The sequence below is a fragment of the Eschrichtius robustus genome, chromosome 7, assembly GCF_028021215.1.
Source record: "Eschrichtius robustus isolate mEscRob2 chromosome 7, mEscRob2.pri, whole genome shotgun sequence".
Lineage (NCBI taxonomy): Eukaryota > Metazoa > Chordata > Mammalia > Artiodactyla > Eschrichtiidae > Eschrichtius > Eschrichtius robustus.
This window is the reverse complement of record NC_090830.1, coordinates 3,600,612-3,613,828: the sequence shown is the minus strand read 5'-3', so window position 1 is coordinate 3,613,828 and position 13,217 is coordinate 3,600,612. Positions and strand designations below refer to the sequence as shown.

Genomic DNA, 13,217 nt, shown 5'->3' with positions numbered 1-13,217 from the left:
ACCTTCTTCAACATCTGAGATATATTCGCCATCACTGAGCATTTCAGGGGCGTTGGCTTTACGAACTGCATGATTTAAGTGAACAATGTAAGTGTGAAAAATGCATACTCTTGATACTACAACGAAACATATTAATGCTTCTAAAAACATTTTGCAATGAATTTTCTTCAGGAAAAAAATACAAAGTCACTCTTTGTTACTACGAACTCAAAGGAGGTTTTCATACCTTCATCATCAGACATGTCAAGAACTTCATTCATCGTTTCTGGAACATTCATTTTGTGCTTCTCTATGACAGTCTAGTAACAAAGAAAGCAGTCATTTTAGTATGAGCAGGCAGGACATTTTACTGAGACTATTCATTTCTTCCTAAATTCATCTGTTGGTTTACTGTGGGATTTGTGTGTTGAATATCTTGAAGGCCCCCTCATACAAAATGACATCAAAATTATGCCTTCGTAGCACTAAGTTCCTCATCATATACATGGCAGAGAACGAATACAAGGTGAAAAAATTCTAGTGGCAAAGCGCACCAGCTTGAAAGCTTTAGGTCCCCAATAAAGCTTTTCAAAGGAAAAAAAGGAGAGAGATACTGCCTCCCTTAGTTCATTGCTATACTTCTTCATGGTCTTCATGGATCTGCCACCCCATTCCACTAAAAGTCTTAGCTGAAGATAAGCCAAATGATGGGCAAGAAGCATGTCTTTATTGCTTGTGCCAAGCCAGCCCCTTCTTGTTTTCCCTTCCTATGTGTATGTTTTAATTTCTAGAATAAATCACAATATTGAGACTCCAATAAATTATATAACTTTTACAACCATGTGTTTGCAGAAAATATTTTAGAGGTAATGCATTTGCAGGATAATTTTAACTGCCACAAAATTTTAAAGAATGGTATACAGTATGACAGAGCAAAGGCTTTACTGAATCTTTTACTTGCTCTTCGATGACTTTTCGCCTAGATAGATTGTATCCATCCAAAGAACAGACAGTATTACTTGTTTGAAAATATTAATGACTTAATATGTTTTTGTTTAAAAATGAGTCCTCTTTTAATCTGAGCATATAGAAGACTAATGGTACAAGTCATGTTGAAGTAAAGCATTATTTTGTATTTTTTTCCAGCATGTAATACTGTAATTGAACATTTTCAAAAAATAAATATTTTATATTAGAACACTTTTAGATTTACAGAAAAATTACGAGGATAGTAGAGAGTGTTCACCCAGTTTTCCCTATGATTAACACATATTAGCATGGTACCTTTGTCACAATTCATGAACCAATATTGATTTATTATTATTAATTAAAGTCTATATTTTATTCAGATTTCCTTAGCTTTTGCCAAATATCCTTTTCCAGTTCTAGCATCCCATCCAGGATACCATGTTATCGTTCGCTGTCAATCTCCTTAGGCTCCTATGGCTAAGTTTCTCAGACTTTCCTTGTTTTTAATGACCTTGACAGTTTTGGGGTGAACTGGTCAGGTATTTTGTAGAATGTCCCTTAATTGAGATTCGTCTCATGTTTTTCTCATTGGTTAGACTGGGGTTATATGTTTTGGGGAGAAGGACCACTGTGGTAAAATGTCATTTTCATTACATCACATCAAGGGCATATACTGTCAACATGATTTACCAGGGTTGATGTTGTACTTGGTCATCTGGCTGAAGCAGTGTTGGTCAGCTTTCTCCACTGTAATGTACTCTATTTCCCCTGCTCTCCACACTGTTTTCTTCCGAGGGAATTTACTATACTCAGACACGCTTGAGCAGTGGGGAATCATGATCCACCTCTTGGAGGGGAAAGTATTTTCATAAATTATTTGGAATTCTTTTGCCTGAGAAATCTGCCTCTTCCTCCATAGTTATTCAATCATTTATCCGTATCAGTATGAACTCATGGATATATATTTTATACTTTGCACTATACCCCAATACTATTTTATTTCTTTTGTTCAAATTGTTCTGGCTTTGGCCATTGGGAAGTCTTTCAGTGGATTCCCGTGTCCCTTTAACACGTCCCATCATCTTGTGTATGTGTTTATTTATTTACAGGGAGGGCCTTACTTTTTGGCACTACCAGAGGTTCCAGGCTCATCTGGTATATTTCCTGCCCCAGTTGTAGATTTTGTCATTTCTCCAAGGAGCCCTGGTTCCCTCCATTAGAGAATGCTGTTAGAAACCAGCATCTGAGTGATAGAAGCAGTCTGCTCGTTGCTACTGAGGGAATTTTAAACAACGCAATTTAAATAGCTTAATTCGTATCTTTTGAATATCCGCTTCTAGCCACTCAGTTTCCTACTCTGCCATGACTGTAATGTCATTAACTAAAGCATCTTTCTCAGAATTGCCATATCCAACATGGCACTCCTATCAAAGATGCAGTATTCTTTTTAAGGCTGCTGAAGAGCTGATGCCTGCTTAAGGAGACAATGGTCGCTGGGGCTTCCATAACGGTCTGAACAAAGACCCACCTGCGGGCGGCTGCACTGTGCTTAGTTAGTTTAAGGGCACACACCCCACCCTGAATCCCGTCAGTCCTCTCTGAGCTAGATGACAGGCAACTGCAAAGGCAGGGCTGACAAGGTGGTGTCTCAGCTTGAAATAAAGTCTCAAATACCACAGTGCTGGGCTAAGTCTCAGGGACTTCAATGGACTCTTTTCTAGTCAATGTGAGCGTTTCATTTGGCAGAAGCCTCATTTACTTCACCAGGCAAACTGGACCTTCCTGTTAGCATGAGTAGTCTTTTCTCTCTGGCAGAAAATCACCTACCAAGTCAGCTGATGATGTTGAGTGAGAAATGGCATGACTCCCGTGCACATTCTTTCACTAGGAACCGGAGCCCTAAAACCCTTTTCTCTCAGTCCATTTCCTGAGGCTGTAACTTTACTTTCCCTGTCTGTAACTTTATTTTCTCCTAAAGCTCTTTTTGATATCAAAGAAACATTTTGAACTTCCCTAACAGGTGAGAAAATCACTGACATTTAATCAAATAAGATTTATATTTTGAACTATTATACCATCTTCAATTCTCTAACATTGAAACAGAAGTTTCACATATTTATTTCAGTGACTTCAAATCTTTTATAGCATGGTGACACTTGGCTGTTATTTAATACCTTGTCCTTCTCTCCTTTCCTACTCCCAAGAGAGTTACACGGCATATCTATAAAATTAAGGTTAATAAACATTATTTATTTAAACTCTTTTCTCGAGAATTTAATGATAGATTTTAAGATGATGAAATACTCAAGAGGTATATGAAAGCAGTATGTAGGAATTTATTTCTATTCCAGCTATATCTTAAAGTTAGAAACGTGCCCTGGTTGACAACCCTTGCTCTAGTCCATTAAAGCTACTGTTTTCTCTTTTGCAAATGACAGCATTTCTCTTTTGTGATCAGTAGGCTGAATTTTTAGTTTCTAAAACCTGTACACAGCCAAACAACGCAACCGGCAGGTAGCAACAGAATCCTTCAAGCCACGGTGTTTTGTACGAAGCACTGTATATCCAGACTGCAGACGTGAACTCTGCCTTCTTCGTGTTGGAAGGTGGCATATGAGAAAAGGAAGCACAGCTGATAATTCCAAGTGTTGCAGAGTCCTAAACTGACACTGTACCGACTCAATCTCGGGCCTGTGTGTTGAGTCATGCAGTCAGGAATAACTCAAGTAAACCTCTGACATGGGGTAATATCTGCTCTTGATTCCAAAGTTACCAAATCCCGATGGGGTTCAAAGGCACCAGACGGGGTTCCAAAGAAGTGATTTATCCTAGAGGTTGGCAGCTTGTGAAAATATGTGATGCAATAAGGCCTCCTGGTAAAGATTTACTTTAAGTTTGAATACAACATCCTATTGTTTTTCCTAGGAAAACTCCAGTAGGTGAATGGAAGAGAAGCGAGCGTGGTGGGAAAAACTGATTTGGATCCTATCTCTAATGTTTCTCTAACAAGGCAAACATATTTTTACAATAATGATGACAATGTACCCATTATCATTTGTGAGTTAAAATATTTTAAAGAACCAACTTAGAGTTTTCATCTTTCTTGCATTGCCAAAGAAGGATGTCAAAACATCTCATTAAAAAAATTTTTTATATCAAAATAAAGAAATACATTTAGCTTTCTATGGAACTAAAACCTCTGTAGCTTTTTGAAAGGTGTAACTTTTGAAAAAGTATTTTTAGTGTTTTGAATTTTTCTTCCCATCAGAAATGAGAGTTTTGCTTTGCTGACTGCCATCAAGGAGGTGACAGCATTTGGAAATACAGTGCTTAGTTTCTGAATGGAGGAAAAAAGGTTCATCTCCCCAAAGCCTGGAAAAATCTACAATCTGAGAACTGGCTCCTGGGGTAACGGGGTTACAAGGTCTGGCATCCACTACTCACAGTCGTGGTCACAGTCTCTTCAGTTACCACCTTCAGGGTGTCCACCACTGAGATGTAGCCAAGCCTCCGGGCAATGGCCAGGGCAGTGTTTCCATTCTGGGAAGAGGGAAACGTGGACAAGGAATTACAGGTCATTCCACGTGTCTCAGCGCCTGTGTGTTTCCACACATTTGCCTTTACAAACGTAAGGCGAGTGTCTCACCAGTCCTCTCCCACTGTCATACCCAAAACGCTGTTTCATTAAAGACATACCTTGCACAAAACCCACCTAACCTGTCTGTACTCATACAGTAGAGTCTGGGCTGCTACACATGGAATCCGAGAGGCTTTTAATGTTTTATGTAATCAAGGAAACAAACACGTGCTTCTTCTTATGTACGTACTCCCTACTGGGTAGCAGTGGGTTTGTAGTTTTGAAGTGGGAAACATTAATCACATCTCTCTCTCTAGACAACTCACAACAATACAAAAAGTTAACAAAAGTTACAAGAGTTATTGCCCTTTTCCCTTCATTCTACTGAATGCTCTGTTTATGCCTACTAAACATAGAAAGTCAAAAAGCAACCTTGTCCGATAAAAAATGTAAGAAGACACCAGCACCCAGGCCCAGCTCCCCCCTCATCACTTAGCTGGCCCTTTGCTCTTACCACAGTGAGTTCATTGGGGGAGGCATTGTTCTGAAGCAAGACGTTGATTATATGCGTGTGTCCCTGTTGAGCTGCTTGGTGTAACGGCGTATACCCATTCTGTAGAAGGTAGATGGAAGAAAAGACTCTTACTTCCTTGGACACAGGATCAATGACTTGGTAGATACAAAGGAGAAAGGAGTTTACCTTTGTTTTGGCATTCACTTTTGCAGAATGCTGGAGCAGGAAGTTAACAATCTTGATGTTTCCATAGTGGCAGCCCACATGTAGCGGTGTGTAGCCCATCTGTAATTATATATATATATATATATATATATATATATATTTTTTTTTTTTTTTTTTTTAAAAAAAGAAACATCCTAAGTATACTTTCAGTAACAGATATCCTAAATAGAAGCAAAAGTGTTATTTAACCTTTCTTAACGCAGCAGAAAGAGTTCTTTTTCCCTATATAAAACCAATGTCACTGATAATTCTCAGAGCTAATCTAAGGTATAAATAACAATACCACCTCACATGGAAATAGTTACTAAATGTCCCAAAGTGCTCGCTCTAGCATCGGCTCATTTTATTCCCATAACAACTTTTCAAGATAGGACGAAAAGATGGAACAACAGACAGTCTAGACAGAAGGATCCAGTGGCTTCTTGCAAAGGGTCAGAAGCGTGCTCAATGGACAGACTTGGACTAGCATTTATTCAACACTCTACTCTCTAAATGCATAAAATTGAGGTTAAAAAATGTGAAGTGGTTAAGTGATCATGAAAGCAGTAGATGATGATCAGAATGTATGACGGAGATAGGAAGGATAGAAACACTGAAGCAGGAGAGGCTGGTGTGAGTTCAGGAGGTCTGCGATGTACGAACTTGATCTAGGAATAGATGCTCTAGTTAAAGTCTTCTGCCTACCTAGCTAGAGCCCCACAGTTTGAAAACCACTCATTTAGACAAAGCAATGGATTGCTTCTCCAATTAATATCCACTGACCTCTGAGGGGCTATAAATTCCATCTATTAAAAAATATATCATGTGTGTATGTATGTGTATGTATATATAGATACATACACACACACACATGTATATTCTAGATAATTATTTTTTAAAAAAGGATATTCCAGATATGTTTTCTAGATGGCCATAATGTAACAGACTCCACCACACAATTTCAGGGCCCATGGCCAATCTCTGTTTATGATGACACTGGCAGCACCAGATCACTGAAAGGGAGAGCACAGACTTTTAATAATATTTCTAAATGGGCATGGGTCAGGGGTCCATGTTTTCAAGTGTCTGCATCTCGTATGTGATGGCATTAATGTGTCTTTATGGTGACTCTGTGCTACAGACTGAATGTTTGTATCCCCTAAAAGTTGTATGCTGAAACCCTAATCCCAGTGTAATGGTATTTAGAGATGGAACCTTTGGCAGGTAATTCGGTCATGAGGGTGGAGCCCTCATGAGTGGGATTAGTGCCCTTATAAGAAGAGAAAGGAGACGGCCTGCCTCTTCTCTCTTCTACCTGCTACCAGCACCTTAATCTTGGACTTCCCAACCTCCAGAACTCTGAGAAATAAAGGTTTGTCCAGGCTATAGTATTCTTGTTATAGCAGCCTAAACTAACTAAGACACTCCAGCAAATGGGTGTATTTGAATTTGAAAAGGGGACGTCTGGAACACAGCTGATTGTGGAAGGTGAAGACACCTCAGCAGGGATGTGCTGCCCTAAAGAACTGACTCTGGTTAGATTCTATTCCATGAACTGAACTGTAAGTGCAGCCACACTGACCAGACCCTGCTGATAAGCTTACCGTAACCACATGTATATGAGTCTGACTTAGGACCCCTAAAGCTGCTTCATGCACGATGAAGGGTATCCCATTTTGGGGACCAGAATTCACCTGCCTGCTTTGCAGGGTTCTTTCTTGGTACTGAGGAACTCACGATACTGTGTTAGGAATCAGAATGCTGCTTAGGGAGGGAGGCATGAAAACAGTTTTCTCCTACCAGTTCTCAGTACAATTAGCTTAATTGACTGAAGTAACATTATCCCCAGCGTTAGTGGCAGAGGACTGATCCCAAGCCAAAAGATTACAGAAGATATTTAAAAATTTTAAATATTAAGGAACTCTTCAAGTTTCTGGTCAACATATCTAAGCAATGATGCAACAGTTTCCAATGGCTACTGTGCTACTGTATTGATCAGATTTTTAAAAGAAATTGAATTATTCTAAGTACCTTAATGTACAGTTTCTTCTCATCCTCATAGCTTCACTGTCACTCCTAGTAAAACCCTAAGTCATTACAGTGGACTGTTAGGACATGGTTGGTCTGAACCCTGCTCTCCAACTCCCATCTGTTACATCTCTGAGTTCATCTCCTACGAGTCTCTCCCTTGTTCACGCTGCTCTAAGACATTGGTCTTCTTGCTGCTCCACAAATACTACAGTATTTTATTAAAAATACATATGCATGCCAGGAAGATTTAGTTTTCATCCAGAGAAACCAAAACTGGGGCTCCTCCATTCATTGAGGGTCACAAAGTTCCCATGGTAAACGGCACCTTGCACAAACATGCCCGGAGAGATGTGATTTGGGAAATTCCCTTCAACTAGTGGCAATACATTTTGGAAAGACCAACTCTTTTTTCTTTAATAACTAAGGAACAGTCATAGTTCAGATAACTGAGCAGTCTTTACTTCCTTTTTTCACTGTTGCCTACTTATACCCTCATTACAAGCTGAAGTTATGTCATCTTCTTTAGGCAATACTGAAAGGGTGTATTTGTGTAGGAAGAGCAAACAGGTACAGATGGAATATTCAGGCTGGTGTTTCTGATCTGTGGTACCTGAGCATGAGATCTTACTGAGCAGTAGTTAAGTGCCTCCCTATGCAACATGGTTTGAGAAAGTGGGAGCAGGAAATCCACACTATTTCCTCACCTCCTAAACCTGTGCTCTCTCGAGTCTGTCTTTGGCCTTCCTTGCACTTGGCATAGTCTTCCTCAGTGAACACATCCACTCACAACTACAATTATTCCCTGATTTTATTTCAGTTAAAATTTTTGTTTTCAAATTTTTTATGTTGATACTATTGTTTTCGGGAATACCTTTCTCTTGTCACATGTTACTCTAAATATTACTTAATAATATGGCAGGCTGTAAGATATTTTTATAAATAGCTTTTTCATAATTTTAGTTCAATAAAACTGACTGAGATTGAAAAGTTGCATTTAGTAACAGACAGAGATTTTTCCTTTAGAAAACAAACTCTGAAAATAAACTCTCAGTATCTCATTTCCTGAAGGTGCTACAGTTGAACGTCTTAGCACGCTAAAAAGGGAAAAAAAGTTGAAAAAATTTCTCCTGTGATTTTTTTACTTTATTGTTCACCTCCAAAATTAGTGTGGGGTTAAAATGGAAAACAAAACAAAGATCCTCTCAGGTACTACAGAAGAGTCAAAGATTATGAAAGAGTATTTCCATAATGATAGAAGAAAAATAAGGCAATTGTCATCTCCATCCCTAACCCAGCCTATCCCACTTCTGACGCCCCTTATAACTTCTTTGACCATTTCTCTTTCTACTGGCACCTTCCTCTTAGCCTACTAACATACTGCCATACTTCCAAACTTGGAAACAATAATCACTCCTTTCAAATATTTCTCTCCTTTCCTGGGTCTATATTCTCTTAAAGCTTCTTGAAAAAAAACCCGATTTTTATTCACCATTCCCTTCCATTTTCCCCATATCTCACCATCTCCACTACTCCAGTGAAACTGCCTTCTAATAACCCCAGTGCCACTCCAGTGCACGTGTTTTAGTGCTTTCTCTTCTGTGACATACTCTCCTTGACAGTCTTCAGTTACTTGGCATCCATGTCATATTCTTTCCCGATTTCCCTCCTGCCCTCAGTCAGGCCTTCTTCCTTCCACCTCCTCCATCCACTTTAAAATATCGTTGATCCTAGGGATTTTGTCTTTGATTTCCTCCACACTGTTCCTCAACGATCACGTCCACATTCACAACTTCAACTGATACATTTATTCTGACCGTGTCCAAATCGGTACCTTTAGTCCAGACACCCCTCCTGTATCCCAGACCAAAACTTTAGTCATTTACTAGCTGTCTCTACCTAGATAGCCCCTAGGTAATGTAAGACTCAACACACCCAATACAGAACTCATGGTGCTCTTTCTCCAACCAGCTTCTTCTCCTTCACTTCCTGTCTCATTGAATGGGACTTGTGACCACCTGGTTACAGAGCCACATCCTTAGATCCATCCTGAATTTCTCACTTTTCCTTAGTCCCTATATACACATGGTCTCAAGTCTTATTGTTCGTACTTGTTAAGTACTTCTTCAATTTCTCTCTTGTTTACCAACATCCCATCTGCCCCTTAGTTGAGGCCTTCTCTATTCTTCATCTGGACCTCAGCAATAGCCTTCTAATGGCCCCTGCTCCAAACTCTTTTACCAACTCGTTCTTTGCATTGTCTCCTAGGATCTTTCTAAACCAGATATCTGATCTTATCATCTTCTGTTTACAACCTGTCAAGGCTTCCCAGTACAAACAGGATTAAGAACTTAAGCCTGGCACATCAAGGCCCTCTGAGATCATCTTAATTATCTAGCAGTATCTTGGGGCGTGCCACCAATTTTTTCTCATGTTCCTGTGATGCTGAACCAGCTATAGACCCCTTCTATACTCCCACCTTTGTAAATAATTCAGTTAACGTCAATATCTCTACATTTATTTATTTATACATGGGGTCAAAATCAGGCTTTGGACCAACTAGCTATGTTACCTTACATGAGTAATTACTTTTCTGTGCCTCAATTTCTGTAAAATAGGGATACTAATTTTATCAACCTTATAAGATAGTCATAGGATTAAACAAATTAATAAGGGTAAATGCTTAGAACAGTATCTGACACAGAGTAAATGAGTAGTAAATTTTGCTATTATTATTACATTTTTATTGTTGCGCCTCCCTCTCTAGACTATGAATTCTGTGAGGACAAGGAACATATCACCCAGGTAAGAATCTAACAACTAGTGAGAGCTCTAGAAACAAATGTGAAATGAGTATGTATCAAATAAACATTTTTCATGATTTTACACACATTAAAAGAAAGCTAACTGAACTATTTACTTGCTAATCAGTACCTCCGAGAATCAGTGCTTTGGTGTGTTTTGGGGTGGTCTAAATAAAATGCTTCCAGAGATTATCCTTTTAAAAAGCAAAAGAAGTGGCTTCATTTCAGGTGTACGACTCTGAGCATTAAACCCTGTGGCCAGCCGCACAATTTAGTCTAAACTGATTTGGTGAACTTCAAATACAAAGTGAGGTGGAGATGTGGTGGGTCAGCAGGCCAGTGGGAAGGCTGCAAGGCTGTTACCAGGATGTTCTGGTCTCTTCCCCATGAGAGAAAAGAGCTCTTGATAATTTAATTATTACTATTTTAAAATTGAAGCCAGTGACTCAAATGGTACCATACGTTCTACCTGTCGGCTGCTTGGGGATGTCATCTTTACCAGGAAGAATTTGGAAGCTCATGGGATATAATCAACTCCTTATTTACAAGGCTAGGAAGCAAATCCAAGCAACCCATCTCTTTGCACTCCTGCTCTACTCAACTACGGGACAATCATAGCCTCACTTCTCTTTGCTGAGAAGAAAAAGGAAGAGAAAATTTTTTTTAAGAGACAGAGAGATGCTTACTGAACTACATCACCTGTAAAGGGCAGGAAAAGGTACATGCTTCAGAAATATTATACTGAGTACAAAAATGATTACAGACTGTGACCTGAGTTGGACAGGGTTAGGAGGAAACCCTGGTGGAGACCCGATACTCTTAAACCGTGGGGTTGCTTTTGCAAATCTGGAACAGAAGGTTCACGGCACCATTTCTTCTCCTCCCAACCTGCCCCTGAGAATCACTGCCTTAATCCCTGACTGAATTTTGGTGGTGTATATGTTGGATGTGTTGAGATAAAAAGTACTGAGAAACAGAACCCTGTTATTGCCTTCTCAAATTTTTAATTTATAAAGGGAGAGGGAACCAAATAAAATGTTTATAAGTCTGTGTGTGTATGTGTGTGTGTCAATAAAACAACCCAGGGTGAATCTATTTACCGTGAAGTTGCAAATTTCTAAAGTAAAGATTTCTTTTCTGATGAAAGTGTACAAGCACAGTAAAGAATCTAAGCTAAATCCAGTCTGAGCTTTTCAGATTGAAAAATGCTTGTATTTTCATGGAAAGTAACAGGAAACCATTCAGCCACTACTGTCGCCTTTACTGGTTTCTTTGTTAAACATTCAGCTACCTAGGAAGGCATTCAGGGTTAAGGGGTTCTTTTAGAATGAAAAATTTGGAAAGAAACAGAATAGAGAGAACTGGGTATTTAGGCTACCAAAGAGGCCATGGGGACTTGAAGGGCACGAGGCATTTCAGAAATGGGAGTGAGGGAGGCTACCTGGGTCACAGCTCTATCTAGGACTACCCCAGCCAGGGACCATTATATTTGCTTCACTATTTTAATACAGAGTTTAAAAAGCATAAAGGATCTTGTCTGGTCACGTCTCCTTTGGGCAGATTCTTTCTAATAGAATGCAGTATGGGTGGAGAAGCCACAGCCCTAGAGAGTCAGAACACCCTGCAAAGGGTGTAGTCTGCTCAGGGCTGCTTCCTGGGCTCGTCCCGTAAATCCAGCCTGATTCTGATGTCTGCAATACCTTTTTACCTGGCTAATTCCTGGTGACCCTTCTATGTTATTAATATCCTCAATATCTGTCCACGCACCTCAGAATCCATCTATATTATACACAAAAATGTTTGTATTCACAGTATAATAGTTAACAAGTATTCATTTTTGTGTCAAAAATGTGATACACAGAAACAAAGTTACATTTTGAAGTAGATACAAGTTTGACATGAAGAGTAACAAAATTAAGCGCTGAAAGAAAATATTCAGAGAAAGACTGATATGAAGTCCTATCTTTGATGATGACACAAAACATCCGTTTGTCTTATGTGAGTTTGAAATGGTGGCATTCTATGAGATTAATCAGAAGTTTCTTTCTGAAAAGATAACTATTTTGGCTGAGAGAGGGAAGGAGTTGCTAGCGATCATATACACCATAAGAAATTTAGCAAGTGAGTAGTAGTTGAATAAAAATGTATCCTCTTCCATAGACTATGCCTGAACAAAGTTAGAGGTCATCAGTTACTGACAAATTTTTCTGTATGCATTTCTTAAAACTCAGTCACAAAAACTAAAAAAGGTACGAGCTTTCACACTCTGCCCTTGATGGGCAGGTGTGTTGTAACAAGGATTAATAAATTGCATTAACACAGCAGGCAGCAATATGCAGCTACATAAAGTATTCAGGCCAGTAAAGGTAAAAGCACCTGGGACACCACAACCAGAGACACTGGCGTCCCTTGTACTGATACACGTTTGAAATACTGAGTATAAAAGATATGATGGAAGATTTATTTTTCCCCCTGGAAAATTGTACTTGTTCCATACAAGGAGTCACAATGACACTCTGGATGGGCACAATCTTTTTGTGTACCTTTGTCTGGACGTCCACGTGTGCCCCCTGGTTTACTAGGACTTCGGCCACATTCACTCTATCTTCTTGAGCAGCCAAATGGAGTGGGGTCAGGCCACTCTGCAAAAGATGAAAGTGGTCATCTTACAGGAGGGATGGAGGACACACAGGCATGCTGGAGAAACAACTTCGGACTTCAAGAAGAGTAAGTCTACAATTTCTATGTTTAAAAAAAATCTATAGAGTAAGTTTATATACGAGCATGTGACAACATGGTTATCTGCAGGCTTAATGAAAAATTTCAATCATCCTCAGAAGTGGAGGGAATGGGCTGAACCTTGTGTACTGATCAAAGACGCAGCAATTATCAAGGTTTTCCTATGTTTGCTTCATCCAGCCCTACTTCCTGTTGGTTCTTTGCTTTGCGGAAGAATTTTAAAGCAAATCCCAGACATTATATCATTTTCCTCTCATGTACTTCAGTGTTCACTTTTTTAAAATAGAGACTTTTAATTTTTTTACAAAATTCTGCAAGAGTTCTAACGCACTACCAATGCATTACTAGCTTTAGAAAAATTCATTAAAATAAAAACTGTTTATAAGTTGAATACTGACATATG

At 39.2% G+C, this 13,217-nt stretch overlaps 1 protein-coding gene across 3 annotated transcripts in view; it reads right to left on the bottom strand.

Annotated features, from left to right (window-relative positions):
* ANK3 (ankyrin 3) overlaps positions 1-13,217 on the bottom strand; it is a 686,366-nt gene that overhangs the window by 129,948 nt on the left and 543,201 nt on the right. For all 3 annotated transcript variants that reach the window (XM_068547493.1, XM_068547494.1, XM_068547492.1), the window contains 6 exons: positions 12,619-12,717; positions 5,226-5,324; positions 5,040-5,138; positions 4,393-4,488; positions 227-299; positions 3-65 (listed from right to left, as the gene is read on the bottom strand). In XM_068547493.1, the coding sequence (XP_068403594.1) occupies positions 3-65; positions 227-299; positions 4,393-4,488; positions 5,040-5,138; positions 5,226-5,324; positions 12,619-12,717 (529 nt within the window). The remainder of the gene's footprint in view (positions 1-2; positions 66-226; positions 300-4,392; positions 4,489-5,039; positions 5,139-5,225; positions 5,325-12,618; positions 12,718-13,217) is intronic.